We start from the raw sequence: 27817 nt of genomic DNA, 5'->3' as shown, positions 1-27817 counted from the left end.
ATTTAAAAGCCTATCGAAATATTTTAACGTGTAAAATCAATTTGTTGTTTGTTTTGTTGTTGTTGTTGTACGTGTGCATATAAAAGTGTTTATGGATGTGGGTGTGAGTGTAGGAAGCTTTTTTCAATCATTAAAAATTATTTTAATTTGTACAATTTTCATTTAAGTATTTTCTTTTAACAATTGGCTATGTGTTGTCGGTGTGTGTGTGTATGTGTATATATGTGTTGGTCTGTGTACGAGTATATATATAAATATATATACATAAATGTGTGGGTGTGTGTTCTGAGTAAAGTACAAAAGTTTCCTTCGATTTTGTATCTCAATTTAGTTATTCTAAACGCTTGCGCTTTGTTCGCTCGTCACGAATTATTTTCTTAACACAATTCAGAAAACGACAACAGAAAACAAATTTGAAATGGTGTTGTGGCACACTTTTGGGGGGCCACGCCTATTAAACTAATTCGCCGATCCTGTAACTATATTTTCTCGTTCCCCATCCCAGCCCCCTTCCTGCTAATCCTTCTCTTTCTGCTCTGCGCTTAGCGTCGAGATATATATGTATATGTAGTTATATATGCATGTACAGTATACCGTTTCTTCTTATATGTGTTTGTGTGTATGCGGAGAGCGTCTGTTATTCAAGGTTTCTGTTCTCTCGTTTAATCTTTACATTAAATCTCTATAATAATAATTTAAACTAATTTTTGCCGTTGCTTTGCACAAGAGTTTATACAATTTCATTAATTTATATTTAAAATTAAATAGTTTTTTCGATATCTTTTTTGTTTTGTTTGTTTTTAAGCTAATTGGTTTGTTTTTGTTTATTGTTTATTATTTTTAGTTTGTATAATTACACTTTTTGTTGTTGCCGTTGCTTAACTTTGTGTGTGTGGTTGTAAATATGTACAAATTTTTTGTTGCTTAATACATAAGTTACTTTTTTGTGTATATGCTCTATATGTATATATATATATAATATATGTTCTTGTATATGTATAAATATTAAACACTAAAACGAACGATACCGCACGACAATTGCGCGGCATCCAAGCCTTAAAAAAAAATTCTTGCACTTGACATACACTTTAAAAATGTTACTCGATTTTCAGTTATCCTTTTTTGTTTTTTAGTTTTATTTTGTTTAATAAATAGTAATGCTGTTTGCTGCTCAAGACTTTACAGTAATTTCATCTACATATGATCATCATCATCATCATTATCTTCAATCATCATCTTCTACTTCAGTTTTTTCTGTTATGTATCGATAATGAATGTGTGTGTATGCTTTTTTTTAGCCCAACTGTTGTGTTGGCTGTAAGGCTGCGGGCTCTGTTAATGTTTATGTTAATGTTGCTGTAAACTGTGCGTTGCTGTTTTTCTACTAGTTCTTATTCTTTTAGTTGTTGTTGTTGTTGTTGTTGTTGTTGAACTGTTAACTTCACTTTTGCATTGTTATCTGTTTCTTTGATTGGTTGTTGGTTGACTAATATTTTGTTTGTTTTCGAGTAAACTATTGGAAGTACAGTACAAACGGAAGCTCGGCATTCGCTTAGGTGTGAGTTTTGCAAACTTAACAGTAACAGAAAGATTACTGAGTAGTAGAAGAGGGTGCATATGTACTTGTATGTGTATGCATGGGAGAGAGTGTGTGTGTGTGTGTGTGTGGAAACCGTCTTCTATTGCATAAATGTTGAATGTGAATTTGATTTGGTTCCGGCCCTTAGGCAATCGCTGCCGTCAGATAGTACAGATCCATCAAGGTTTGGACATTGATTGGTAAACAGGAAAGACGATCGTGGGTATTCGAGTCGAGTGCAAGCCAGGAGAGCGCATTATAGCCTTCCAGCACGAAGCGCAGAACATCGGCCGTCAGTGTTGAGTCGAGCGGATGATCATTCGCCGATTGATGGGCGTTGGTCGAATTCAGAATATCATCTGTTGTTTGAATATTTGGCACATGCAGGTGCAGCGCAGTCTTCAGAAAGACGGGACACACATTCTCCAGATGTGGACAGGCGGACCAAAACCAGGCGGGCATGGGACCTGTCGGTGCCGTTGAGACCATGTAACCAACTGAAATCGGCTGTTGATTGAGCGAGCCAACCTATTGGAACAAGGGTAAATAATAAGTTAAGAACTAGGAAATCTTTAGTTAAATACTAGAAACTTATTCTTATTATTCCCGTTATTTTTCAATAACTGTAACCTGATTTTATGGCGTTCCAAAGCTTTTATCACTCCTACATCTTTTGTAATTCTCACTATCTTAACTTTTAAAGAAGTTATTTGTTAAGTCCCCAAGATTATCTACTCATTTTATTGACAGTCTAATTTTAGAAAACCTCAGTCCCCATGCCCAGAGCTTACCCCTTCCACTTGCTGTTCCAATATCTCATCTTTTAAAGCAGTTATGGGATCATTTTCAAAAACCAAAACTCGTCTTAGCAAACTAAATAAGTTTTCTAATTGTCCCCCTATATTAAGACGATCCATTTATCCAATCAATATTATGTCTACTGTGCACTTTTGGCAAAACTTTTTCAGATTCCAGTCCCAAAAAACTTACTTACCACTTTATCCACTTCTTCAACTTTCTATCCAAATATCTGCATTTTTTATAGCAGTTGTAAAAAAGTTTTCTCCTTTATATATTTTAGTTTTAGAAGCTGGAATAACATTCCAAAGCTCCTCTAAGACCATCACTTTAAACCCATAACTTACCTCTTCTACTTCCTGAGGGGGCGTGCACTTGAAGTTATTACCGCCTGCGCTTTGCCAACTACGATTATCCTCCATGCGTCCTGGACTGCCGTGATTCGAGACGCGATCCATGTGAGCTGGTTGATAAGGGTTTAGGGAAATTTAGACTTAAAGTGAAACGACAAACTTCAATCATACTCACTGTCCCAGAAGAGTTCACCAATGTCGGCATCGGAGAAGTCCTCGTTGCCCTCCTCCTCGAACGTGAGAAAATCATCATCCACTGGCGGCTCATTTTGAAATTGCCGCGTAAAGGACTGCAAGAACAAGATTGGATTAAAACTTTATAAACGTGGTTGCTCTACGGTTCGACTTACCGCACACACCGCACTGGTGGGAAAGACTAGGATGTGCGTGCAGGTGACATCTTGTGGCGTTGAGAGTGGATTTTGCATGGATATCTGGGAGAAACGCTCATCGGGAGTGAACTGATCGGGCATGACCCGTAATTTGGCATCCGGCTCAAGCGTTACTAGACAGGCACTGAGAATGGTGGGTGGATACATCAGAGTACATTGCTTGCACATATCCTTGAACTGCTTGGAGGCCTTCTGGAGCTGTTGCTTGCTGAGCAGATAGCTCCAGGACTTCAGTTCGCTATGTCCGATGCGGCCAATGCGTCCGATGACGAGACGCCACATCTGTGAGGTCTGCGAAATGAGACCCATGATGAAGTCCATCAACTTTTTCAGCGCCACATAGCGGGCGGGAGCTTTCCGTCTTCTTGCGCGGTTCGGCACATCGATGTTAATGCAGACCTTCTCCAGCAGCTCGCCACGATCATCGGTAGCTGTTGCCAGCAGCCAGGCCTGGTCCTCACTCAGGCAATAGTTACAATACATGACCGAGTAGCGATGCTCGTTCTGGCCATGCATGCTGCCGGCGGCTCGCGAAAAGTCCGTCTTGTCGTTGCGCTCATGCATGGGTGCCAGCACAAAGGGTGCCGTGTACATCTTGTAGGCGCGACGATTCTGCTCGTCCTTGGTCTTGAGGAATGTTTCCATGTTGGCAGCTGTGCCGAAACCCGTCAAACTCTTTACCGATTGTGCATGCACCAAGTGGCGACGGCATTGTGAGAAAATATTGAGGGCCAGACATTTGATCTCGTCCGAGAAGCGTTTCCGATTACCGCACGGGCCCAGCTCCATGATGGCCTCCAGTGATATGATCTGTATATTCATGTTGGCCTTCACCGAGTCCGGCAACGCCTTCAATAGTTCCGCATAGCAGCGCAAGAGGGCGATCAGGGCCAAACGTTCCAGCTCGAAGCTGTCTGTAGCAAAGGTGAAAGGATTCACAACATATAGTACAATGGCCGGTGGATTTATCTCCTCTAAGGTTTCGCCCACGCCCAGCGGATCGCCAAGCACAAGCGCCGGCTTCGTATCACTGCCCTTGATATCTGGCTTAGTATCTTGTTGGGTGGCGCTCTCGCTATTTGGCGGCTCAGTGCCTGGCTCCAATTTAATTTGAGTGTCCACACCACAGTCGCCGGTAGTGGAGGCATTGTTGAGTCCATTGCCACTGTTGCTGGGACTGCCACGTTCCGTGCGCTGGCCTCCACCACTGTTTGTTGTGCCTGCTGTCCCACTACATCCAGTTCCCGACTGATCCGGCGGGTTGAGAAGCGTCTTATCCGTGGGAACGCGACTCAAATACGGAGCCAGCTGATGCAGAAAGGCTGACGCATAGCGACGTATCTGCTCGGCCAACTGAGGATGGTCCAAGGTGCGTAGCCAATCGTCAAAGGGCGTAGGTTGCTCATTGGTTGTCGCCGTCATCGTCGTAGCCGCTGGGTTTGCTGTCGACGAATTACCACGTCCACCACCCACCGTAAGAATACCTTCCCAGCCTCGGATCGGCGTGTGTCGACCCAGCTTGCACATTTCGTAGGTGCTGCTCAGCTCACGGAAGTAGGTACGCGTGCAATTGATGACGTGCTCGTTGTCCGGACAGACAACCAGATACACTACATCGCGTGCATACGAATACGGCTCAAGCAGGAATTTGTCCCAGTAGTGAATGGAATGAGGCGCCACCGATATCCAATCCTTCTCATACCCTACAATCACGGATGGTATAGGCTGGGGCTCACACTGGCCGGATGCTCGGCCGGCCAGCCGATGGAATTGCCGCCAGGTGAGCGGTCCACTGACCGTGTTATACGACGAGGCATCCTTGGAGCCTGCGGCCCCACCTCGGGACTTGCAGTGGAAGGCATTCTGCAGCATGGGTTGAATTGAGTTCATAGTACGCACAATTTCCTTGTTGCTGCGGGTAAATCCCACCGGCAGGTACGGCCACTTGTGCACAGTAAGGCGGCCACTGCCCAGAATCTGCAGTTTCTGGCGCAGTGCTGGTGGTGCTGCCTGAAAAGCGGACAACTGCTGATGATGATGCTGCGATGAACCGAACTCCATTAGATCCATGCGCTGACTCTCGAAGGCTAGGCGCGCCTGCTCCAAAGCTAATGTAACCACATCGTGGGCATCCATAAACTCCAGGACATTGGTAATGGAGGCCATTGAGGCGGCGGGGGCGCCAGTATTTCCGAACAAACGTTTCTTGCGGGACATGCGCCGTCGATGCGATTGCAGGGCTCGATGCACCGAACTGCTGGACGTTTGAATGATGGAGCACTGATCAAGAAGCAGGTCGAAGATGGTATGCGTCAGCTGTTCCAACTGCCCTTGACCGGATTTTTCTAGCGCGCCCGCTGTCGTCGCACCATCTGAGGCCTTGGACTGCAGCCCCGTCGACTGGGCTTGATTCTTGCGGCACAGGGTCTGAATGAGGCTCAAGAGTGTGGGCTGCTTATTGCGTCCTGGATCGGCCGCGATGCCCGTAATCTCCAGCTCATCTTCGTAGAAGAGACCGGCATGGTAGGAGAGACGGCGATTGACGACAGCACTGAAACCGCAGGTGCAATCCACTGGATCGTCATCCACATAGCCAGTAATGTGAGGATTACTGCTGGGCGGCGTGCATGAGGACGAATTGGAGCCGGCATGCCCAGAGCCAGCTCCGGGCAGCGAGGCGGGTGAGTCCAGTCCACCGCCAAAGGCACTGATCATACGCATGCCACCCCCACTACTGCCACCGCCAAATGAATTCGAATTGGAAGAGGCCGGCCCATTGGGTAAGCCCGCCAGCAATCGCGTTGTATTCGAGCCAGACCCCACCGTGGGAAATGGATTGAAACTGCCACCGGGAAGCGGCACATAAACACCAGAATCTGCGCCACGTATATTGCCAATCTTCTGCGTGTCCGCATTGCAGACGCACACAGTGCTGCTGTCAAAGTTGTGATCCCGGAACACATTTAAGGCCGTATCGTACAGCAAAATATTGACCAGTACGCTATTAACTTCGGGCAGTTCATTGAGCAGATTGGCAGCAGCGACACCTCCATGGCTACTGCTGGCGACGCCTGCGTCACCGGTGTAGAGCGCCATGGTGCCTGGACCTCCACCGCCACCAGCACCACCTCCCATGCCAGACACAACGTTGCCGTGAATACTGCCGGGATTGCTGTGCATAGAGCCATGAGGATGTTGCTGCATATGATGCATACTCTGAGGCGTGTGCGGATGTTCCTGCGAATTGTACTGCTTGTTCAAATACGACGAGGTGGACGTTGCCGGACTGGCCACGGCTAGCTCGTACGGTGGCGGCGGATGTATCGGCGTTTGTCGCATCATGGGACTGCTGCGGGGGAAGGGTACCACACCGGGTCCGGGTGATATGGGAGACATGCCAGCCCGCTGCATTAGATGTGTGTTGGTTAAAGCAGCTTGGGGGCAATTAAGCTGATTTAGCAGCAGATTGCTACCTCCGCTGCTCAAAGGTTGAGGCACCGTATTGGGTCCACCTCCTCCACCACCAGCACCAGCATGCATGGGAGAGGGCAGCATGGGTCCCAATGGCGTACGTGGCTGCTGTAATGGAGTGCGCGGCCCGGCCGAGAGCAGTTCATGAAGCTGCTGATGTTTGTGTTTCTGCTGCTGTTGTTGTTGCTGCTGCTGCTGTTGTTGTTGCTGCTGTTGCTGCATTTGTTGGTGTTGTTGATGCTGCTGGATGTGGTGCTGGAGTTGCTGATGCTTTTGTTGTTGCTGCTGCTGAGCTGCTGCAGCTTTGGCCGCGGCTGCTGCATGCGACTTCTGCTTCGTCCACGTGGGCTTATAGTAACAGTTCGGGGTTATTACTAGGGGTGGCAAAGTTTGACTGGGCAGATTGGTTAGTGGGGCAAAGCAGGTGGATCCCACGAATTTCTCCTGCTGTGGCGGTCGGTACACATAGGACCAATCATCGATAGGTTCCAGCACGGGACTGCCCAGCTCTACGGAATATTCCTGCTTAATGGTCGCTTTCATGCTCAGCATACCAAGGGCTGAGGGTACAGATGTCAACGTGGGCGCCACAAGAGGCACATTTGCTGTTGCCACGGCAACAGCTGTCGTTGCTGTTGTTGTTGTTGTATCCACACTGAGATCGGTCATGACGACATCCGTCTGGCAGGGACTGGAATTCGGATGCTGTTGCTCGTGCGACGGTGGGGTCGGGAACATTTTTGTCAAGTCCTCAGCCTGTATGGTATTTGCGCCAGAACTGTTGTTGCAGTTCTGGAGAGAAGCCATGGCCATTGAGTTGCCAGCAGCGACCACATTAGCCATGGCGGTGCTGCGCTTCAACTCGTCGATGGTGTTGGTAATGGTGCTGCACCCACCGTTCGAGGGGTTGTTCGAGTCTGGCGGCGTATGAATCTGCGCACTGCTGCACTCATCGTTCGAAGAGGTCTCGAAGAGCTGCTCGAGATCGTTGAGAGAGGGGTTGAGGCCTTCGGCTGTGAATAGATTACCACCGGTGCTGGTCGATTTGGATTCCTTGCAGGGTGAATGCAGACCCGGCTCGGTCTTAATGTCCAGGCCCTGAAAGTACCCGCCAGCCAGCACATTGTCACGGTCGTCGCCATTGCTGGTTCCCGTGCCATTGGTATTTGTAGTGCCACCAGCACCAACAGCAATGCCCACCAGTCCGCCACTGGCTCCAGAACCGCCACCAACTGCAGTATGTATCGCCGAACTGGCGTCAATTGAGAGCAACTGGGCACCATAAACGGACCCCGGCGAGGGCATTTGAGGTTTGAAGTGCTTGTGGCCTTCGTAGAGGTTCTTGAGATGTCGTGGCGGTCGCTGCTTGTTTGCCTCATTTAGTTTGGCTCGCTTCACAGGCAGGTAGTCCCTAAAAAAGTTCAAGGAATAATTAAATAGGTTGTCAATTGGAAACTCCATTCGATCCCCACTCACCATGAGTCTTGAAAACTGAAGTCATAGATGATATCTTTCAGCCACTCTCCGTCATGAAAGCTATCGTTGTTTCTTAGGGTTAGCTTCGGCGGGTTGTACAGCTTCAGCAGGTTGTTCATGGCCTCTGTGGTGGAAATGGTCGAGGTTGGTGCGGGCGCGGTTGTACACAGGTCACCCAGTCGACCAGAAGCAGTAGTCGGCAGCAGGCCCGGCTCCTGTTTCACTTCAACTGGATGCAATGCGGTTAAGGATTGAGGTTGTTGCATTTCCAGTTTCTTCACACTGATTGTGCCGCATTGCGGCGCCGCCTGCTGTTGGCCTCCGGAACCAGTCGTTGTGGATGCTCCCCCTGAAACAGCCCCCGTTGTAGGCGTACATCGACCGACGCTTGCTGGCTGGGAGACGCTGCTGGGTCCGCCAGTGGGTTGTGCAGCTGACGCAGCTCCTCCAGCTCCAGTTGGACCCCCGTGCACCGCCTCATTGTATGAAGGTGGCTCCACACTGGGCGTTTGATGCACATAAGGTGAGGCAGTGATGCTTTTGCTATCGTGTTGATCTGTTGGCGTTGGCGCGGGCGTATTCTTGTCAAGCAAATGGTCGATGGGTGTGGGTGGTTGTTGCAAATTCGATACGGATGTGGGTGCATGGGGACTCATATTGAGCAGCTTTAGTACGCAAAGATAAAGTTAAGAAACAATAAGTTAAGACAATCAAAATGAAAATATGCATATTTTGTTGTTTTGGGTGTCAAAAAACCTCGACTTGCACTCACTTGATCAGCGGGCGGCACCGATGTGGGCTGTGAATGCGCCGAATTGGGATGAGGCGAGGGCGCTGGGGTTGCTGGTGAACCCACCGAGGCCACCGGCATGGAAGAGTCGCCCATCGAGTTACGCGAATATGTAGAGGCACCTCCATGGGGTGTGCCATGTGGTGTATTGCTGACAGCGGCCAATTGATGTCTGTGGGTAGCACAAAAAATAGAAGAACGTGTTTAGATCCAAATCCCCAAGATAGCGTTCTATTTTTATTATATACACAAAATATCAAACTACTAATTAGCCATAAAAAACATAGTTGGTAGTTAATGCATGTATTGATAAAAATCAAAAAAGTATGTTAACAAACCACATCCATGTCTGGGCTTTTCAGTGGACATACAAAGTATTGTGTGTTGAACAAGGCTTAAAGGAAATGCAAAAAAAACTATACCAAACTATTAAATAACGCAGCTTTACGTGGCCGTCGGTTAAAAATGCAATTAATGGTTATATACAACAATGCTAGAAGGGAACTAAGTCAAAAATCAAACTGAACTACAAACCAATAAAAAATACACCTTGCTATGTTAAAGTTGCTGATTAAGTAATGCAGATGTCTGATAACAGCTTGAGTTAACATTGCTGTTATTCCCATGTTATCCAAAATTGGCGTGGATTAAACTTTTAAATTAAAATTAAAATGCAATTCGCAGGCTACATGCACCTTAACCAAATATGTGATAATAATAAACTGCGACCAATGGTACTGGTAAGTTAAAGCGAATCAACACATTGTTGTGTTGCAAGTCGGGAAAATATTCGTAATTGATTTAATAACAATTTTTGTTTTTTAACATTCTTGTTTATATGATTATATGTTTTTTTTTTGTTATGATTCTACACCATTTACCAAAATTAAAACCAAATAAATTAATTAGTGAAAATGTTTTATGTTTTCCCTAACTGCTTGATTTAGCTTCTAAATGGAAATTCAAGTATATTCCTATGGATTGAGTTGAGTTTTGTGTTGTGAGTAGTGAGTTTTAAGAAATTTGAAATATTGTATATTGTTTTTGAATGCATTTTAATTACAAATGCTTTTTATTATGCATTACTATATGTGTGTTGTTTGCTTGTTAATAATAAAAAAAATTATAAAAAGTAACCAAAGGTAAAACTTAATTTTGTATCGAGGAATGAGAGGCAAAAATAAAAGTGAGAGTCGTGCGCCAAACCAGTATTGACCCAACAATCAACGATAATAATAATAATAACGGTTTATGGCCAACATAACCAAAATCATAACAGAAAATTAACAGAGCGTGTTGTGTTGTTTGTTTATTGTGTTGGATGATTGAGAGATATTAAGTAAATAAACGAAAATGTAAACAGAAGAAGGGAAAAAAGAAAGATCGGTTTTTTTTTCTTTTTGTAAATAAACATAGGCAGCCACTGTTAACGCTCGACGCTAAACAGCAACACAAACCTTTGTTGTTGTTGTTTTGGTATATTGGTGTCTGATATAGTTGTTGTTGATGTTGTTGTAGAGTAGGAAGTGGTGTTGTTGTTGTTTGTAGACAACTTGCTTAGGTTAGATTTGAATGCAGAAGACGACGAAGTGGTAAGAGCGTTTAGAAAACGCTTATGAAACGGCACAATTTGACGCTTCAACGCAGCAGAAGATGAAGTTGACGTCGACGCAGGCGAACAGGCCGAGGAGTTGTAAGAGTTGTAACAACTAACAGCACTGTTACTGGAATGATGCACTGTTAATGTTGTTGAGCTCGCTGCCGATCGCTGATGATGATGTTGTTGTTGTTGCTGATGTTGATACTGCTGCTGTTGTTGTTGTTGTTGCTGCTGCTGTTGTTGTTGTTGTTGTTGGTGACTGCTAATGGCTTTGCTGTTAGCACTATTGCTGCTGCTACCAACAACAGCACGCAGCGCTGCATTCAGAGGTGAGCCAACGTTGCTGTTACTGTTACCGTGCTGTCGTTTGGTGCTGTTGCATTGTGTACTGAAAATTTCGGGGTTTTTTGGTTTTATATATATAAACAAAAAACAACTCAACTTGACAAACTCTCTGATGCGCGCACGTGTCAAACTTTTGCCCTACATACACTAAAAGCTGCAATTCATTTGCTAAGGGCTAGCAGGTTTGGGCTGGGAGGAGGGGTGGGGGGGTTAACAAGTAGCATGCAACATTTTTTCATAAGTTTTAAATAGTACAAAAAATAATTAAGTATATGTTTAGATATTGTAGAAACTATTTTTTAGCTAATTTAACGCTTTGAGGCGCGCTAATGAAAAAATATTTATGTATATAGACATGCCATCAAAGCGGGCGCCATTACATCAATCAATCATTCAATCAATCAATCAGTTTACACAATACGCGCTACAAATGAAAGAAGAGGCAAAAGACGCTGAGGCCAGGCTTAAGTAGTTGGCAGTTTATGCAAAAATATACGTACATATACATACTTATATAGTATGTTGTCTTTAGTAGTCAAAGAAATAATATCAAAAAAATTACAAGAAGGGCGGGATGTCACAGAAACTTTACAAAATCCTATCCAGGTGAAATCACAAAGAAAAAAGGAACGCAAACGTTAGAACAGCGTCATCTAGAGGCTAGTAACAAATGCCCCTTCTTCTTGGTGATCCCGCAGCCTATCGTGTTATAAATATTTTGATAAAACACTAATATTACAGATAAATCAGTTTCTCACTCCCGCAGGAAACCACTCCTTTATTTATTGTGATGCGAAAACCTACAAGTTCGATCTAAATAACTCATAAAAACGACCTTTTCGGTATACAATATATCTTGATATTGTAAATGGAGCTAGTAAATAAAGTGTTTCTAAAGTGCTAAGGAACATTCCACATCTAGATGCAGTTCAATAATGCCTCGTATTATATTTCGGAGTAATATATAATGTTAGAATTGAACTTTCGGATATTTAGTTTTACTGCGCTTGAATTTATCTCTGACTTTAACTTTTACCAGAGTCCTTTAGAAATCTGGCTCGTATTTTGACCAATAACTGTGACATCCCCATTCCGTGAACCGCAGGACTAACAAAAATAATGGCTCAACTTACTTTGTGCAGGTGCAGGGGGCCTTTTGCATGGGATCCACAAAGTTCCAAAGGGTTTGGCGTTTCTGCTGCTGCTGCTGTTGTTGTATTTGCTGCTGAACCAGCTGCTTGGAGTCCGGCTGTTGCTGCAATTGTTGCTGCAGCCCAGGTGGCGGCTTGTTCTGCTCATCTTCATCGGCGGCGGCAGCCGCATCCACATGCAGCATATTCGTCACAGAATCCTGCCAAGCGCGTTCGGGCATTTCGACAGCAGCCGACGCGGGTATGTGAGTATTGTTGGTGTTGAAGGTGAAACCCGATGTTGGACGTTGATCGTAGTAGGGTTGAAACGTTAGACGTTCCAAAGCGCTGACCGCATGTGAGGTCGGCTTGCGAGATGCCAGCGCCGCCTCCTTTCCGGCGACATGCATGGTACCGGAAGCTGTAGCGGCTGTGGACACTGGAGGACTGGAGGAGCAGCCGAGAGAGGCCAACATGGCTGTTTCAGCCGATGTGGTGGCCGCTGCTCCCTGCGCCTTATGCAGCTCCGTGTATTCCAAGTGCTCCATATCATCCAGATCTGTGACTAGTACATAATTCGTGGGATGATACATCTTATGACCACCTATGGGGGACGTTAAAAACCAGAAATTAGTTGCATGCCTTTGGTAAAGATTTGATGTGGGGGACACTTACCCGACACCACTTCAACCACTGGTGGCACATCCGTGTTATCCTTATTGCACAGTGGGAAAAATGAAGCCCAATCTTCCAGTATCTTCTCGGCCATCGGATCACTGGCTTTATAGCTATTGCCGGTGAGTATTGCTGCAATGCCGAACGGTGCCAGCATTACCTTGCGCGCATGCGCCGGTGTCGAAGACGGTTTGGCAGCCACCTCGCCACTCTGCGGATCCATCCCCGCTGTTGGGGAGTTTTCGGGCAGCGTTGCCGACCCTGCATTTTGTTCGTGGGAATGCGGCGACGCCGCTGATGATGATTGGGCCGCATTGGCTGCCGCAAAGGCGGCCGCAGCCTCAGCCAAATGTTCCTTAGTTAGTGGACGCACGGCCGGATGCTCTCGTAAGTCAATTGAGGCGCATACCGTGTCTCCATGCACGAAGAAGGTGAACGAGAAGGACAAGTGCTGGGAGCTGCATAAATTTAAAAAAATGTTTAACAAAGTGAGTAAATTGTTTGCAATCGTTTTAAAATAATTAATCATTTCGAGGGTCTATTTCTGTTCATTATTCAAAAGAAGCTCGGAAGAAACTTTTCGCAAAACCCACCCGATTAGTCATTTTCCGGCACGGTTAAACGGTTTAAAGATAAAACATTAAAATGTAACCTATAAATTTTTGAATTAAATCCCAGCCCAATGGTCCGACAGAAAAGTTTCTCGAATTTATGGAATATTTCATAAGTTAATAGTATCTACTATCAAAATCAATAACAACTCTTTACAAAAAATAATTCTTCTACAATCAAAGGCGCTCAGGCACGTATTTGAGGGCAAATTATTTGCCTGTCTGACAGTAGCTATGAACGGATAACTTAAACTAAACTGTAATTTTAGTTACTTTAAAGCTGTATATACATAATCATAAATGGCTTTTTGTACTGAAACTACATAGTTCATAGCTTTTAAAAGTAACCACAACTTCAGCTCTGTTTATAACTATTAACTCCATTGAGTGCTAGGTTATTGTTGACCAAATTTAAATGTCCGTCTGTTTGTGTTTTTCTGTCGTATGCTTGTAACAGGAAGAACGATGTGACCGCAGATGCTTCAATGTGATCACACAGAGTTCCTGTCTAATGTTTGCTCTGGGATGTGGCACGCTATTCAGCAAATTTGAACATTGTTATAAACTTTAAGCAATGCTTTGAGAGTTTGCAGCACACAACCCATAATGAGATGGCCTGACAACTCAGGATCTTGAACTTACCTTCGACCAAAAAGGCGATCGCTCGATGTGCAGGGCTGCACAAACCATTTGCCAAAGCGCACAATATCCTTAGTGAGCACAAATCTGTAAGGAAATAAAGGATCAGGGAATAAGTTTCTGCTCTTTTTATGCATGTAGGATTGTATGAAGGCTGTAGGATTACATACCTCTCCATGAGATTGTGCAACGCTTTAAAAAGCAACGAGCGGCACTCATAGGTGAGTTCGCCTTTCCAGGTGCCATTCCAAAGCGCTTGATTGGCTATAAAGAAAATTAAAGATATTTATTTAATCGATTAAAATTGATTTTTATACTTTCCATAAATTTTTAAAAATAAATTGAATTCTTAATTTACTTTCAAAATCTTTATTTTAAATAACAGAAGATCACAATGTAAGCTGGTAACAGCGACCTGAATTCGATTAACAGCGCGTGGGGTTCTGCTAATTAACAGACGGCCTCGATGTATGAGTTGCTTAGTGGGTTGCGCATGTAAAAACGGAAAATTACCAAATATACTGTTTCTCTTGTGTGTGTTTGTGCAAAATCAACAATCAAAAACAATGCGCACATACGAGTACATATATGTATATAAAAGGAACAATAGCAATAAATATGTGCATATGTACATACACATACTTAGGTATGTAGAATTAATGAAGAAGTAAGCGACGCGCGTTTCTCTATTTTAAAAGCAATTTATTGTTATTGTTTTGCGACGGATTGTTTGTTCATATTTTCATGCAAATATAAAAATGTATGTATGTATGTACATAAGTGCTGAGCACAGCAATGACAAGCAAACAAACAAACGGCAATCAACAACTCTCATGGAAAACAGTTGGATTAATAATAGTGCTGAGCAAAAGCAGCAGCAGCGGCAGTGAAATCCAAAACAAATACATATGTATGTTGTACATACACAAAACAAATGGCAATATGCAAATGCAACATTTTCTTTTCTTTTGGCGTTTGTATCAAAAAGAGAATAAATAAGAATAAGTCAACAAACAGAAGAGAGAGAGAGAGAGTAACACAACGGCCGTAGGCGGCAGCTTACAATTGAATCAAAAGCGGAAGCACAAACAGAATGCCACTTACAATACAAAAAGAAACGTAGACAAGCAAAAGGGACGAGCAAAGACATTTTTGGAAAATTCCAAGCATCTGAGACGATGATGTCGCTCGCCTACACAGTTGCTGCCCAGTTAGAAGGCAGCTAGATACATACATACGTACACACATAACAACAGTCGCAGCCAGCGCCGGTCCACCCTCTCTACATTAAAAAGTAATCAAAGCGTGTGACGTGCCGAAACCAACCATACAACCACAAGTGAAAAAGAGGCCAGCAGCAGTGAGCGTACGCAAGTACACTTAAATACACACACGTATGTATGTATTATATACAACAAAATAGCGCAAAGATAATTACGTAAAGGTAAACAACATTATAAATAACAAAACAGAAGAGAGCTAAGAGAGCGCCACATCAAAGAGCAAGCAAGAGCGCCAAAAACAGCGAGTAGCGAGTAGTCGGCGACAGACAGCGGCATGTGGCAACTCTATGTGAGTCCGAACAATGCAGCGCTGCCACCATAGGCAGAAAATACATGTTAGCGTACATAGACACCGATATACATACACACATACATATGTATCCGTGTACATGTTGTTTGTAGCCAATGTTTTAGTTGTTGCATATTGTTGTTGTTAACAGGCCTGCGTCACTAACCAGTCATTCAGCCAGCCAGGCAGAGACACCCGTTGGCGACGTCTTTCTGTTGTTGCTTGTGGATTGTATTGTTGTATGATTTTCTTTTAGCTCAGCTCAGCGAACACATAATTTGAGTCGGCTCGACTCTATAAGCAGAGGGCGATGTACGATTATTTATATGTGTGTGTATATGTGCGTGACGCAAATTTGTTGTTACTATGTGCCGGCTGGGGTCGCAAACGACACAGACGTCAGGTAAAGAAAAATATATATAAAAAGAACAACATCCTACGCAGCATCATCCACAAAAAGTTTAAAACTTACTCAAAACCCGGATCTGACAAGCCAATATACACAAAAACGCAAAAACTGACGACCACCCGCTCGCAAACCGACAAAAGTGTGTGTGTTCGTGTGTTCATCAAAAACAGAAAAGGGTAGCTTCGGTTGCACTGCAATCTTCAAACAAAAGAATTGAAACGAAACGGTTACGAAAAAGAGAAAAAGGCCGAAACCTATGATGGCGAATCTACACGAAATTGCCGCCATCATCGCTGTTGTTGAAGGTATTGTTGTTGTAGCTGTCGGACTTCGTCTACAAAAAAGCCCTCCCCAACTAGCCCATAACAGGAATTGACGACAACAACAACAACGACAACTAAAGCTGTCCAATGCAAATTCCAAATATACAAGTACATACATACATATGCACACATAAATACGAGTATATGTATTTTTGTACGTATATGTACACATCTGTGTATATGTGTGTTTTTTGTAGCACGTGTGGTTTGTGCACATGTTGCTGAGTGGCGGACTAGCTGCTTCTGCTACTGCCGAAACGCTCTCGTTCGCATACTCACTCGTTTCTTTAAAAACTAACAGAAAAAGAGAATAGCGGTAGCTAAATCTCTGTGTATCTTCTCATATGTACTAGAGATGGGCATGGCCGGCTTTTTTAGGTCGGGCATGATACGACCATGATAAATTATAAGTAATAAATTTGCAAACATATTAGTTTACTTGCTTCATTTATGCTTAAATTATTTTACAATGTTACGTAACTAGATTAGAGAAATGAAAATATTATTAAGTGCCCAGTGTTTATACTTTTTCAGAAAAAAAGGGCTTAAAGATATGAGCATCTTATTTTCTTCTGCACGCAATTCCACGAGGAGCCATGGATAAAAACACGCCCCATGACCACCTCTAGTTGGTGGTGGCGCTGTTCTGATCTGAGCGTTGTTTTTACCAAAAATGCCGCTAGTTTTATAAGGCGTGCTCTTACTCTCTTTACTTCCAGCCACTACATTTTGTTGTGATCAAAACGCTATTTCAGGTAAAAGTTCACTAGCAATGACAACAAATGCGGCTGCGTGTTTCTATTTACAAATCAATGCCAATACACGCTTATATTTCAGAACTCAGTTGACTGTATGAGCTATACACAATTGTATTACGAAAGCATTGCGTGTGAGAATAATAACAAGCGGCAGCAACAAATGTTTAATCAAGGTCAATAATCTGCGACGACGAACACATTTAAAATTGGTTAATAAGCACAAAAACGGCTAAGCGAGGCAATGCAAAATTGTACAACAACAATAATAATACAAATCGCATTGCAATTGAGTTTGCAAACCAGTTTCAAGCACAAAGAGCGACATAGAGAGAGAGAGAGAGAGAGCGCATGCGACGCACATGTATATACATATACTCACACACATACGACACATACGTAAATTGAGAACTCCAATTGTGGAGCACACACACACAAACGTATATGCACAAACTCGCTCACACTCAATGTCTGTGAGTGACAGCTGTTTAAGGTAAAGTGGTGTGTATAAAACAACAACAATGATAACAAGTAGCGAGGGGAGTTGAGGACGGGTGGCGCGCACATACACATATGTACAGATACAGAGCCACGCGCGTAGGTTGGCTCGTGCACTAAGTCTATAAACAAAAATACAGTGCCGGACAATTTAAAAGGTTTTAATTGTTGGTTGAAGGTATTCTTTTAAATTTAAATTAAAAATAAGGTTAAAATAACTAAAAGTTTTTGGCGTTTTCTTGAATACACATTTGTGGCCAAATCATAAATAAAATACATATTCCACTAGTGGTTCGGTAAGAAATCTTGAATATATTATGTTGAGCGGCACTGTATGTACATACAAATATGTATACTTGAGCGAGTGGCGTTCATTTCATGCGCCGGCCAACAACAGCAACAAAACTTGTGCCGCTTAACAGCCAAGCAGCAAGCAACCAAGTGGCACATACAAAATTACTTTGACTGCGGCGTTGCCATTTTTCACCACACTTACGCGGCATCGACATCGTATCTCTGGTTTCATTCACACGCACAGCATGCACACACACAAACACATTATTATTATGTTGTTGGTTGGATGTTGTTGCTCATAAAGTAAAAGGCGGCTATAAAAAGAAAATGAAAATTTGCACTCACACACACGCACTCGCAGGCAGCAGGCACAACAACGCACAATGTAATGTCAATGCAATTATTCAATGTCCTTGTCATTTAAAACAAAACAACAAAGGCTAACGAACATGCGGCGGCATCGGGGTCGACGCTAGCATCAACAATTTCACCATTTGAGGTAGCGACGTGCATTCAACTCACATATGTATGTATGTAGTTGTTGTAGCTGCCGATTTGGGTTTGCCAATCGCCCTACGCGGGCGTGTAAATACATACATATGTACATACATACATACATAAATAAACTTTTACAAAAGTTAACCGTAAAATCAGTATCAGTAGCAATGACGTACTAACGTGATTACAATGTGGCCAATGGAATTCGCCTAACACAATAAAAATAAAAACCCGTTGAAACAACACTTGTGTTTCTGGTCAGAGATAATGACACACATTCACACATATGTATGTACATACATGTACATGTGTAGCGTACAAAAACAAAAGAAGCGATAAAATTGAATAAATATTAAGCACGCAACACTGACTGATAAGCGGTCGGGGACAAAATTGTTTGTGTGTATTTAACAACCCTCAAATAGCGGCCAAGTTAATGCAAAATGTGCAAAACACCCACACAGCAAAATAGATGTTAAGAGGAAAGAGAGAGAGTGAGAGGAAAGAGAGAGAGTGAGAGGAAAATCCCATGTCGCAGCAGGAGTAGCAGCCTTTTTACATTTTATAAACCTATGCACACATGTACGTACATATGTACATAAATGAAAAAAATAAAGAAATCGTTTATCCGAAGCTGCGCAGCCACAATTGCAGTAGCAGCACGCGACGCTGAGTTAGAGGCAGACAAGTGAGCGCACTCGTTGGCGCTAACAATGGAAGAGAACAAGAAGAGATTGTACAAAATTGAGAGCTAAATGGAGCGCCACACGAAACAAAAACATTGCAAATGACAGGTGACGTTTACGTGTTTTATGTGGGCGACGACAGAAACAGAAAGAGAAACAGCGAAAAACAAGCATTGGAAGAGAGAGACAATGAGCGGGTGGGTCGTTCTGCATTTTAGCGATTAACTGAGCTACTGCCTGACAGACAGAGTGTTAAACGGACGCCACGTGAGTGACGTTGAACATTCTACAATAATTTTTGAGTACATATGTATGCATGTATATAGGTGTATGCATATGCGTGCGTATCAGCATGTCGTGAGTGTATTAGTACGTTGTTTTGGTTTTCTCATGGGTAAAAAAATTTGCGCTGCGCTGCACGACCTTGAAGTTTTATTAAATTTAAAAAATATTTATGCATGCTTGTATGTATTTTATTTATACCTATTCGTTCCGCTTGTTATTGCTTTTGCCGCCAAACTACAATTTCTAAATGCATAGTTTTTTTTTTTTGTGGCATAGATATTTTATATACATACATACATACATATGCATATTCATTTTTAACTCACCCGCTATTCTCAGCAATTCGGCATCAACCAGCTCGCTGAGGTCCGGCTCCTCGCCATACCAAAATATCCAGAGTTCCTTGGCCGCAGCCAAAGATAAAGGCGGGTGTACTTTTGTCGATGTGGTAATCTCAAAGGTTAAGGCATTTGGATCGGTGTTGTCCTGTTTGGTGGATTGAACACGCCTCCACACGCAGAGCATGTCTGCTTGCATGCATCGGGAATATGAGCGGAGTATGGGATCGGACAATGGATTGCTCGACGCATTTGGCCGCTCCACATTGACGAACTTGCGCCATTTTATTCCACACAAATCAGTCTGCAAGGCAAAAAACATAAAAAACAATGTCATATAGTATACATATGTACTTAGTTAATAAATATTGATTACTCAAAGCAATTACATCATGCTTGAAAGATAAGACCATATTTTACAATAACTATATTTCCATGTCGTCTACTGGAATTATAAATATTGATTTCCTAATGACTCATAATTGCCAATGGAACTAGGTTAACAAATAGAGTAGGACTACACAACTTAATGAAAATATACTATGGAACTTAAAGTGTTGTTAAATTAACCTAGTTGAAATAAACCCAATCGTTTTCGGTCATATTACTCTTAAGTCGAACTTTCAAAAGAATTATTTTTTTGAAAAAATAAATACCTATTTGAAACCCTCTTTGATGTCTACAGAGTGTTGTCTTTAAAAGTCGTTACCATTTAAAGATCTAAAAAAGCTTGGGTGAACCGGAACGGTTTCAAAACGCTTATCTATGCCCTTCCTAGGCGGACCCTTTGTTAAAAACGTTGGTTGGTTGCATTAAGTTTTAAGTATCCCCTTTACGGACACTGCCTTTGGACGGACAAAAGTTGAACGACGTATGTATGTGTCCAGCCGAGAGAGTTTTCACGGCACATATGTAGTTGTACCTTTATTCCGAATGCCTCCAAGAAAAAACATTATAGCCAAACAGTTTCAAATTTCAGGATTTTCCAGGATTTACATACAAAGAGCTATATACAATTTTGAACAAATCTATATATTAACATACCCTGTAATATTTTCCAATATTTTGTACACCTAATTCTGTTTTTACCTGATTTTGATATAACACGGTTTGAAAATTAAAAATTTCATATTTCTTTATAAGGAACCAATCACCTATTTCTGCATATGATCAACGTCTTTTTTACACTGTTGTTTCTGGAACCAATCTACCGTGTAAAAACAGAATTAGGTGTATTTACATTGGGTCCTAAACTATTGAATCTAAACACAATTTTACACAATATTGCAAATAATTTGGTGTACCTATAATGTTTCAGCTTTTGTTTTTAATTTCCACCGTTTTCAAGAATTTCTCTGATATGCCTCCTGCATTATTTTTGAAAAGATTGTCTAGCATTTGTATATTTGAAACACAATTTCATGTGGAAACACATTTGATGGTGATGCTGTTGCTCTTCATAAATTTGTGTTCTTTCATTACAAATAATTCGAATATAATCTATTTGCTTATACCCTACCCGAAGGTTAAAAAGGGTGTATTGAGTTTGTGCAAAGTATGAAACAGAGAGAAGAAAGCATAACAGACACCGTGACGCCGTGACGAGAGAAAAGTCGGTTTGGATGAACGCCTGGATTTTGGAAATGGCTGAGCTCACATTTACAATACTTGGTATGTACACTTTCCTTATGCGACTCTAGTTAATTGCACACAAGTACTACATATTAATGCACTATTTTAAGCTGTGTTCGTTCCCTGAAGCATAACTTCAAACATACAAAATCCCACTATTCATATATAAGTAGCGGAAATTCTTGGATTTATGGCCCCATTGTTTGCCTAAACCTGACACAGTATTTATTTCCGGAATAACAAGCTTGCACGCAGCTAAAAAAATACAAGAAAAAGCTTCTTTGGTAAGGTGTTGTAAAACGCTTCAATATGAAACGCATTTACAAGTGCAGGCAAATGGCAGCCTAAGCGTTGATCAAAACGAAAGGTACCAAGGTAAAGCCAAAGACAGCACCAAACCAAAGCTCTAAAAAACAAAAAGTAGTGGAAGACGCAGCTACAACAGACATGGCGAAACCTAAACAAAAAAAAAACAAAAAAACAACGGCACAAGAAGAAGAAAAGGCAAACTCGGCTGGTCGGACGGGTCGGTCGTGTCGTTCGGCCGTCATTGGCGGCTTCCGTTGAGAGTTGTATAGCTGCTTGGAACAAGTTGTTATTGTTGTTACTGTATATGTTGTTGTAGCTGCTGCTGTTGGTGCTGCAAGCCCAAATCAATGGAAGCACCCCGAAGCCAGCCAAATGTTGGCTAAGAGCGTAAAAACAATTCAACGCAGCAAAATAACTGCACCTCACCCGCACGCTCTAAATACAAACGAACACTTGCAAATAAACACACACACACACTCAAATATGCCAAGAGACAATTTGAACACAATACAAGCAAAAGGTATTCCCCCAAACCACAACTGACTGATTGCCGCTGCTGCTAACGACGACGACGCTATCTGCGCTGCTGCTACTGCTTATTAGCGAGCGACGGCGTCAAGAGCCCCCACACTAAACTCAAGTTAAACATATGTATGTATGTGTGCGTCTGTTCCACATTCTTCCGTTTTGATTTTATTTCGGCGTTTTGCTAGGCCACTTCTCAGTCACGTTCTCTGCATCTCTCTCTTTCTCCCTCTCTGCCTCTTAAGCTTAACGAATGCTTAGACATGCAAAGCTATTATGAATAAAATGTTCCTTCAATTAAAACAGATAAGATTCTGAAATTTAGTTTTCTTTAAAATTATACAATTTTCGGCGGCCGCTATTTCTGTTTGCATTTCGCTCCCATTGAACTGGTTGCTTCTTGTCTTGAATATTTGCCGTTCTTTTCTTTATTTTGAAAAACATACTTTACCCAAACTTCTAGGCCGGCTATCATCTGCATATACTATGTATATGTGTATTTACACTCAGACATTCGCAGCTATTTTGCGTTTCCAACATTGTCGTCATTGCCGTTTAACGTCAAGTCTACTTTGTCGTCGCGTTGGTATTACTCGTTGAGTTGCACATACCTACATTTATGTATATGTGTACCCCCGTATATGTACATTTCTGTGAGTTTGCAATTTTCATGCTCAAGCTGCGCTACATTTTAGCCTTCGGCCTTTTGCGCTCGTTTCACTGTAGGCCATATTTGAACGAGTGTTGTTTGCGTTTATGTATGTGTGTATACATATAGATATGTTTTGTTGTTGTTTTTTTCTTCTGTGTGTTATCATTCTGACGCCTGTATTTATTCACACGCGCGTGCCTCTCAAGTTCATGCAAACTCAGATATTTCTGTTGTCGCTCTCACGCTCTGTAATTGGCCGTGCCATCGCTTTTAATATACCCTGCACTCAAAGGGTGTTTAGAGATCGCACATTTTTTTTGCAACATCTAAAAAGAGACGTCTCCGGCACAACAAAGTTATATTCTTGATCAGCATGACAAGACAAGTTGTTCTTTATATACTCGTTGGTCTTCCTTAATGAGCTTGAGTCACCGTGAGGTCTCTGAAGTCCAAGTTTTTTTTTGATTTCGATACATGTTTAGGTAGACATTTAGTAGAATAACTGTTATCTTTATAAATATCGATTAATCGGTAACTTTTTCCTTTGGAATCGGTGCTCTATATTTTGTACATAGCTGCCATAGGAACGATTTCTGAAACAATGTATTACAGCTGAAGGATTGTGGCGGGTACCGAGTACGCGGACTCGAGCCATTTAATCATTCAACTCGTTCCAGTTTTAAATTAAAATAGTTCCTGTGAGCCGGGTGCAGGGTATAAACGAGTCAGGCACGCGTGACTCTAGCACTTGACTCATTTTTAAGTGTGTGTGTGTGGGGGGCGCTGGCGCTCTATTCGTTTTCGATCTCTCTCTATGTGACTCTCAGAGAAAGTTTCGCGCGTTTGTTATTGTTTCGTTATTTCGTGCGTCGCTCGTTCGTTGGCGTCGTCGTTACTTAGCGTCGTAAAGAGAGGGTCAAGAAGGGGGCGCACCGATGCTTGGGGTTTGGGGGGGGGGGGGGGGGGGGGTGGAGCACGTTGACTTGTTCACGTCGCTGCCGACGTTCACGACGCTGGCATGCTCGAGCTGTTATTTCAAAGCTTTTTCCTACACACAAGCACACACATACTTAGTTTTTCTATCCACACATGAACGAATGCGGCTCTTGTATTGTTTTCCCGCTTTTGGGTCTTTATTCTTCCCGTTCTGCCGCTTTTCGTTGTTTTTTTTTTGTCAGCGAAAGATTCATTAAAGAAATATGCCACCTTATGTTGAAAAAGCTTAACGAAAAGAAAAAAACGCTATGGCAACAGCATTCAACTAAAAGACCGACTACTTGGCCGTTGAAGAACCTGTTATAGACGGTCTCACAGTACACACAGCCTACTTGCTATTTTTTTTGTTATGTCGCTTCTTTTTTTGTGTTTCTTTATGCCACAATATCGTCATATCTTTTAGTTCTGCTGCCTTGGTTTTTACATCTCTTGGTTTTCGGTTCGCTTGTTATAAGGTAAAAACGGCTTGTTGCTTTTGTTGTTGTTGCTGCTGCTGTTGTTCTTGCTAGCAGCGTTTTAAGGCTTGTGAAAATAGCGTTATAATGCATTTCTCTGCTATCGTTCTTGTTGTTAGTGTAAAACTCGTCTCTATGCACATACAAACAACAACAAAGAGTCGACGAAACTCATCTTCATGGCCCGTTATGCGCGCATCTGCAGGTGTTTGTGCAAAAACAGTAGCTTCCATTACACACACACAAAAACTATACACAGTGTGAGTGTGTTTGTGTTATGCGTATGGGACTTTGGCTTCACTTGTAAGATAATACAACTTATTTATATCATTGTGACGCCACAAATTGGAATCCAAATATGCAATAACCAAATTGCAGACGAAGCATCGGTTAAGTTCAGCTTTATGGACAAGCATTTTATCTAGCCCTAATCCATAAAAATGTTATATGGCAATTGTAATCTCAAAATGATTTGATCTCTAAATTATGTATATTCTGAAGTTCAAATAAGTTTAAATTTGCAGTTACTTTCATGATGGGATTTTCCCGGAATTTTAATTCCGCTTATTGAAAGTAGTATCTAATGTACCAGAACTGCTATTAACAGAAATGCTTCCATATGCAAAAACGCAAAATATGCTATCGTCTTTGGATGTAAACGCACTTGAGTTCCCTCTTCACCATTATCATATATAACCAACCATCATTGAGAATTAAGTTTTATACAGGTTTTTAATCTACTCTATTCCTCAATGAAAATCAATATAATGCATCTGTTTATTCGTGAGCCAATATCAACAGGACCACTTTTCTAGGCCCACATTCAAGAATTCCTCGCAATTGGCACACAATATTTTAGCATGGTCTTAAGAACCCTGTTCTATTCATGAATACATTTAATCGTTGCTTCCTGAAGTGATTTATGTTATTAAAACTGTTCCCAACTTAATGTTATCTTAATTTAAATGGACTTCCCGGCTATTTCTTTAACAACTTAAATGTCTTTAATCAATGTCAATATAATGCATCTGTTTATTCGTGAGCCAATATCAACAGGACCACTTTTCTAGGCCCACATTCAAGAATTCCTCGCAATTGGCATACAATATTTTAGCATGGTCTTAAGAACCCTGTTCTATTCATGAATACATTTAATCGTTGCTTCCTGAAGTGATTTATGTTATTAAAACTGTTCCCAACTTAATGTTATCTTAATTTAAATGGACTTCCCGGCTATTTCTTTAACAACTTAAATGTCTTTAAAAACAGTTTCGCGTCATTGTTAATTCGTCTGAAGAATGCTTTTCATTGTGTTTGTTTAGTGACAAATACTTTTGGCAGTTTAAAACATTTGGTGAGCACACTTACCAAGGCATAAAAGTTTGTATGGCAATCCTCCAAACTTGCGCCGTTTGTCTGATGATTTTGGTGCGTCATAGTTCTTGGCTTTTAATTTTTGCACAACAACAGCACCTCATTTTCTCAAGATGTACGTTATATTTATTTTTTGTGGCAATTATTTCTAGTATTTTAGATTTGTAATCTCACATGATTTGATCGGTAAGCGAGATCCACATTCACTTACATTCATATTTATATATATACGGAAATTGAAGACACACATATAAATACACACATATATACATATACATATACATATATATGAAACGGGCCAATGGTGATGATGTTGTTGTGGTTGTTGTTGACGATTTTGTTTGTTTTGCTCTGTTCTGTTTTATTTTACTTCTTCCTTCATTTTTTGATTTACAATAGAAAAAATGATTGGCGGCGTTGCTTGCTGGGCTGTTGTTGTTGTCGTTGTTGCACTTTATGCAGCTGTTGCTGTTATTGCCGCTATTTGTGGATTATTATTATTATTTTTTGAAGATTCTTTGGCGAATAATATATGTATATTTTGCTGCATATCAATTATTTTTCATTATTTTGTATTTTTGATTGCACTGCGGCACTTTTCATTTGATATTTTGTTGTAGTTGGTTGTTGTTGTTATCTACGTCGTTGCACTGCAAAAAGATTGAGGTTGTAAGTTACACCTGATTGCTGATTTTGTTGTTATTATTGTCAACCGTTTGCTATATTTGCGCCTCCGAAAGCGAAACACGACACGTTCAGTTAAATCAATTTTGAAATCAACAATATACATATACCTCACCTCCATATACCGTAATAATATAAACGACAAAAGAGCGACACTCTGCTGAGAAATGCACTCTCACATATACACATACATATGTCGGTATATTCATATAAGTTTAAGGCATACGCGTACGCTGACTGAAAGCATCTACACATACAAAGGGGCGACAATGAAAAACAATAATTTTACGTTTTCTTATTGTATTTTTTAGCTTATTTGTTGCCACTGCGCTCGCTGTCGTTTTTACTTTTTGCTTTACTCGCACACACATACAACAATTGCAAGGGTGGACGAACGTTGCTGCCTCTGCCATTCATTCGGCTGTTGAGCGCGCGTGAGAGCGCCCAATGAGCACACTACACACACACACACATGAACACAAAAACACGCGCAACACACAAAAATTGACTTTTTTCGACGTGACGGCGAGACCAATATAGACGTATCTGAGTGTGTGTGAGCGAGTATCACACACACACCGACGCATAACGACGACAACGACGACGATGAAAGTCGTTGGTTTTCGTTAATCGTTGATGTAGACAAAAAAAATAAAATAGGTAGTTTTCAGCTACAGTTTATTCAAATTTTCATATGGGCCAAAGAAAAACTAAATGTTGCCTTCGTTTGCGACGCCATTTGTGTGCAGTGGGCTAACGAGGTTTTGTTGCAATGCACTTTGAAATACATTTTTATGTATACATTTTTTCGATTTTCCATTCACATTCACAATAAATACTTCTGTTTCAGTCCGTGCATATGTGTCGGTGTGCATGTTTTGGAAAGCAGATGAGTAATATATTTGTACTTCAAAATTCAAACAACACACTTTTGCAACCAAGCAAATCGTACGATTAGTAATGCTTACACGGTTTGAAAATAAAAAACAAAACAGACGCACATTAAGTAAAGAAATTGAAATACTTGTATTGAATACTGAAGAACGGTCCGCAAAATCGTAGAACCGACCGACCGGACGACGACAAACCGTTCTGCGCTTGTTAAATATATATTATTTTTAATTTATTACTCAATGTATACATATGTATACATTTTTTTATCGCCTTTCTTGTGTTTCGCACAAATGACGAGTCAGAAAATTTTAAACCGACTGCGAGACTGTTTCTGCTGCTTGCTCTGCTGACTGGCAACGGCAACGGCGACAGCAACAGAAACGACGACGGCGACATCGCCATACACAATGGAAATTTTGCTCGTCTAGGTTTGCTTTTGCTTTGGAGTAGTGCTTGCTGCCTACTGCTGAGCAATTACGGTAAGAAGAGAGAAGGTATAGCAGTAAAGACTGCAACTTTACTACTCTCAATGAGATGGAACGTCATCATAGCATAGGACTCTCCGGTCGGTTTTTGATATTTTTACGTGGGATTATATATGCGATTTTTATACAAACACTAATCGGTTCGATTTGGCGGCCTCTTTTGCTTCATTTCATTTCTTGCCAGCAATCAAGAAAACGCAATCAAAATCACACCACACACCACAAATTTATAATTTTAACTGCGCGGGACATGGTAACACTATTAAGCATAATGCAACATGGCTACGGAACATC

The 27817-nt window shown here is 41.8% G+C and overlaps 1 protein-coding gene across 2 annotated transcripts; it reads right to left on the bottom strand.

The window, feature by feature from the left end:
• Window positions 1-13: 13 nt before the first annotated feature.
• Window positions 14-25956, bottom strand: LOC115633065 (mediator of RNA polymerase II transcription subunit 13). Of its 2 annotated transcripts, XM_030530429.1 has the most exons (13): window positions 25455-25956; window positions 19506-19821; window positions 14030-14123; window positions 13863-13946; window positions 12610-13067; window positions 11938-12538; window positions 10317-10847; window positions 8842-9031; window positions 8070-8734; window positions 3081-8004; window positions 2906-3020; window positions 2725-2840; window positions 14-2107 (listed from the first exon to the last, which is right to left on the bottom strand). In XM_030530429.1, the coding sequence occupies exons 1-13, from the start codon at window positions 25521-25523 to the stop codon at window positions 1724-1726; spliced, it is 8547 nt and encodes a 2848-aa protein (XP_030386289.1). In that variant the 5' UTR covers window positions 25524-25956; the 3' UTR covers window positions 14-1723. The 2 variants fall into 2 exon arrangements, with proteins under 2 accessions (XP_030386289.1, XP_030386290.1); XM_030530430.1 differs by lacking the exon at window positions 10317-10847.
• Between the last annotated feature and the right edge of the window lie 1861 nt (window positions 25957-27817).

Source organism: Scaptodrosophila lebanonensis, unplaced genomic scaffold (genome assembly GCF_003285725.1).
Source record: "Scaptodrosophila lebanonensis strain 11010-0011.00,11010-0021.00 unplaced genomic scaffold, SlebRS2 tig00001415-arrow-pilon, whole genome shotgun sequence".
NCBI lineage: Eukaryota > Metazoa > Arthropoda > Insecta > Diptera > Drosophilidae > Scaptodrosophila > Scaptodrosophila lebanonensis.
This window is presented reverse-complemented; position numbering and strand designations above follow the sequence as displayed.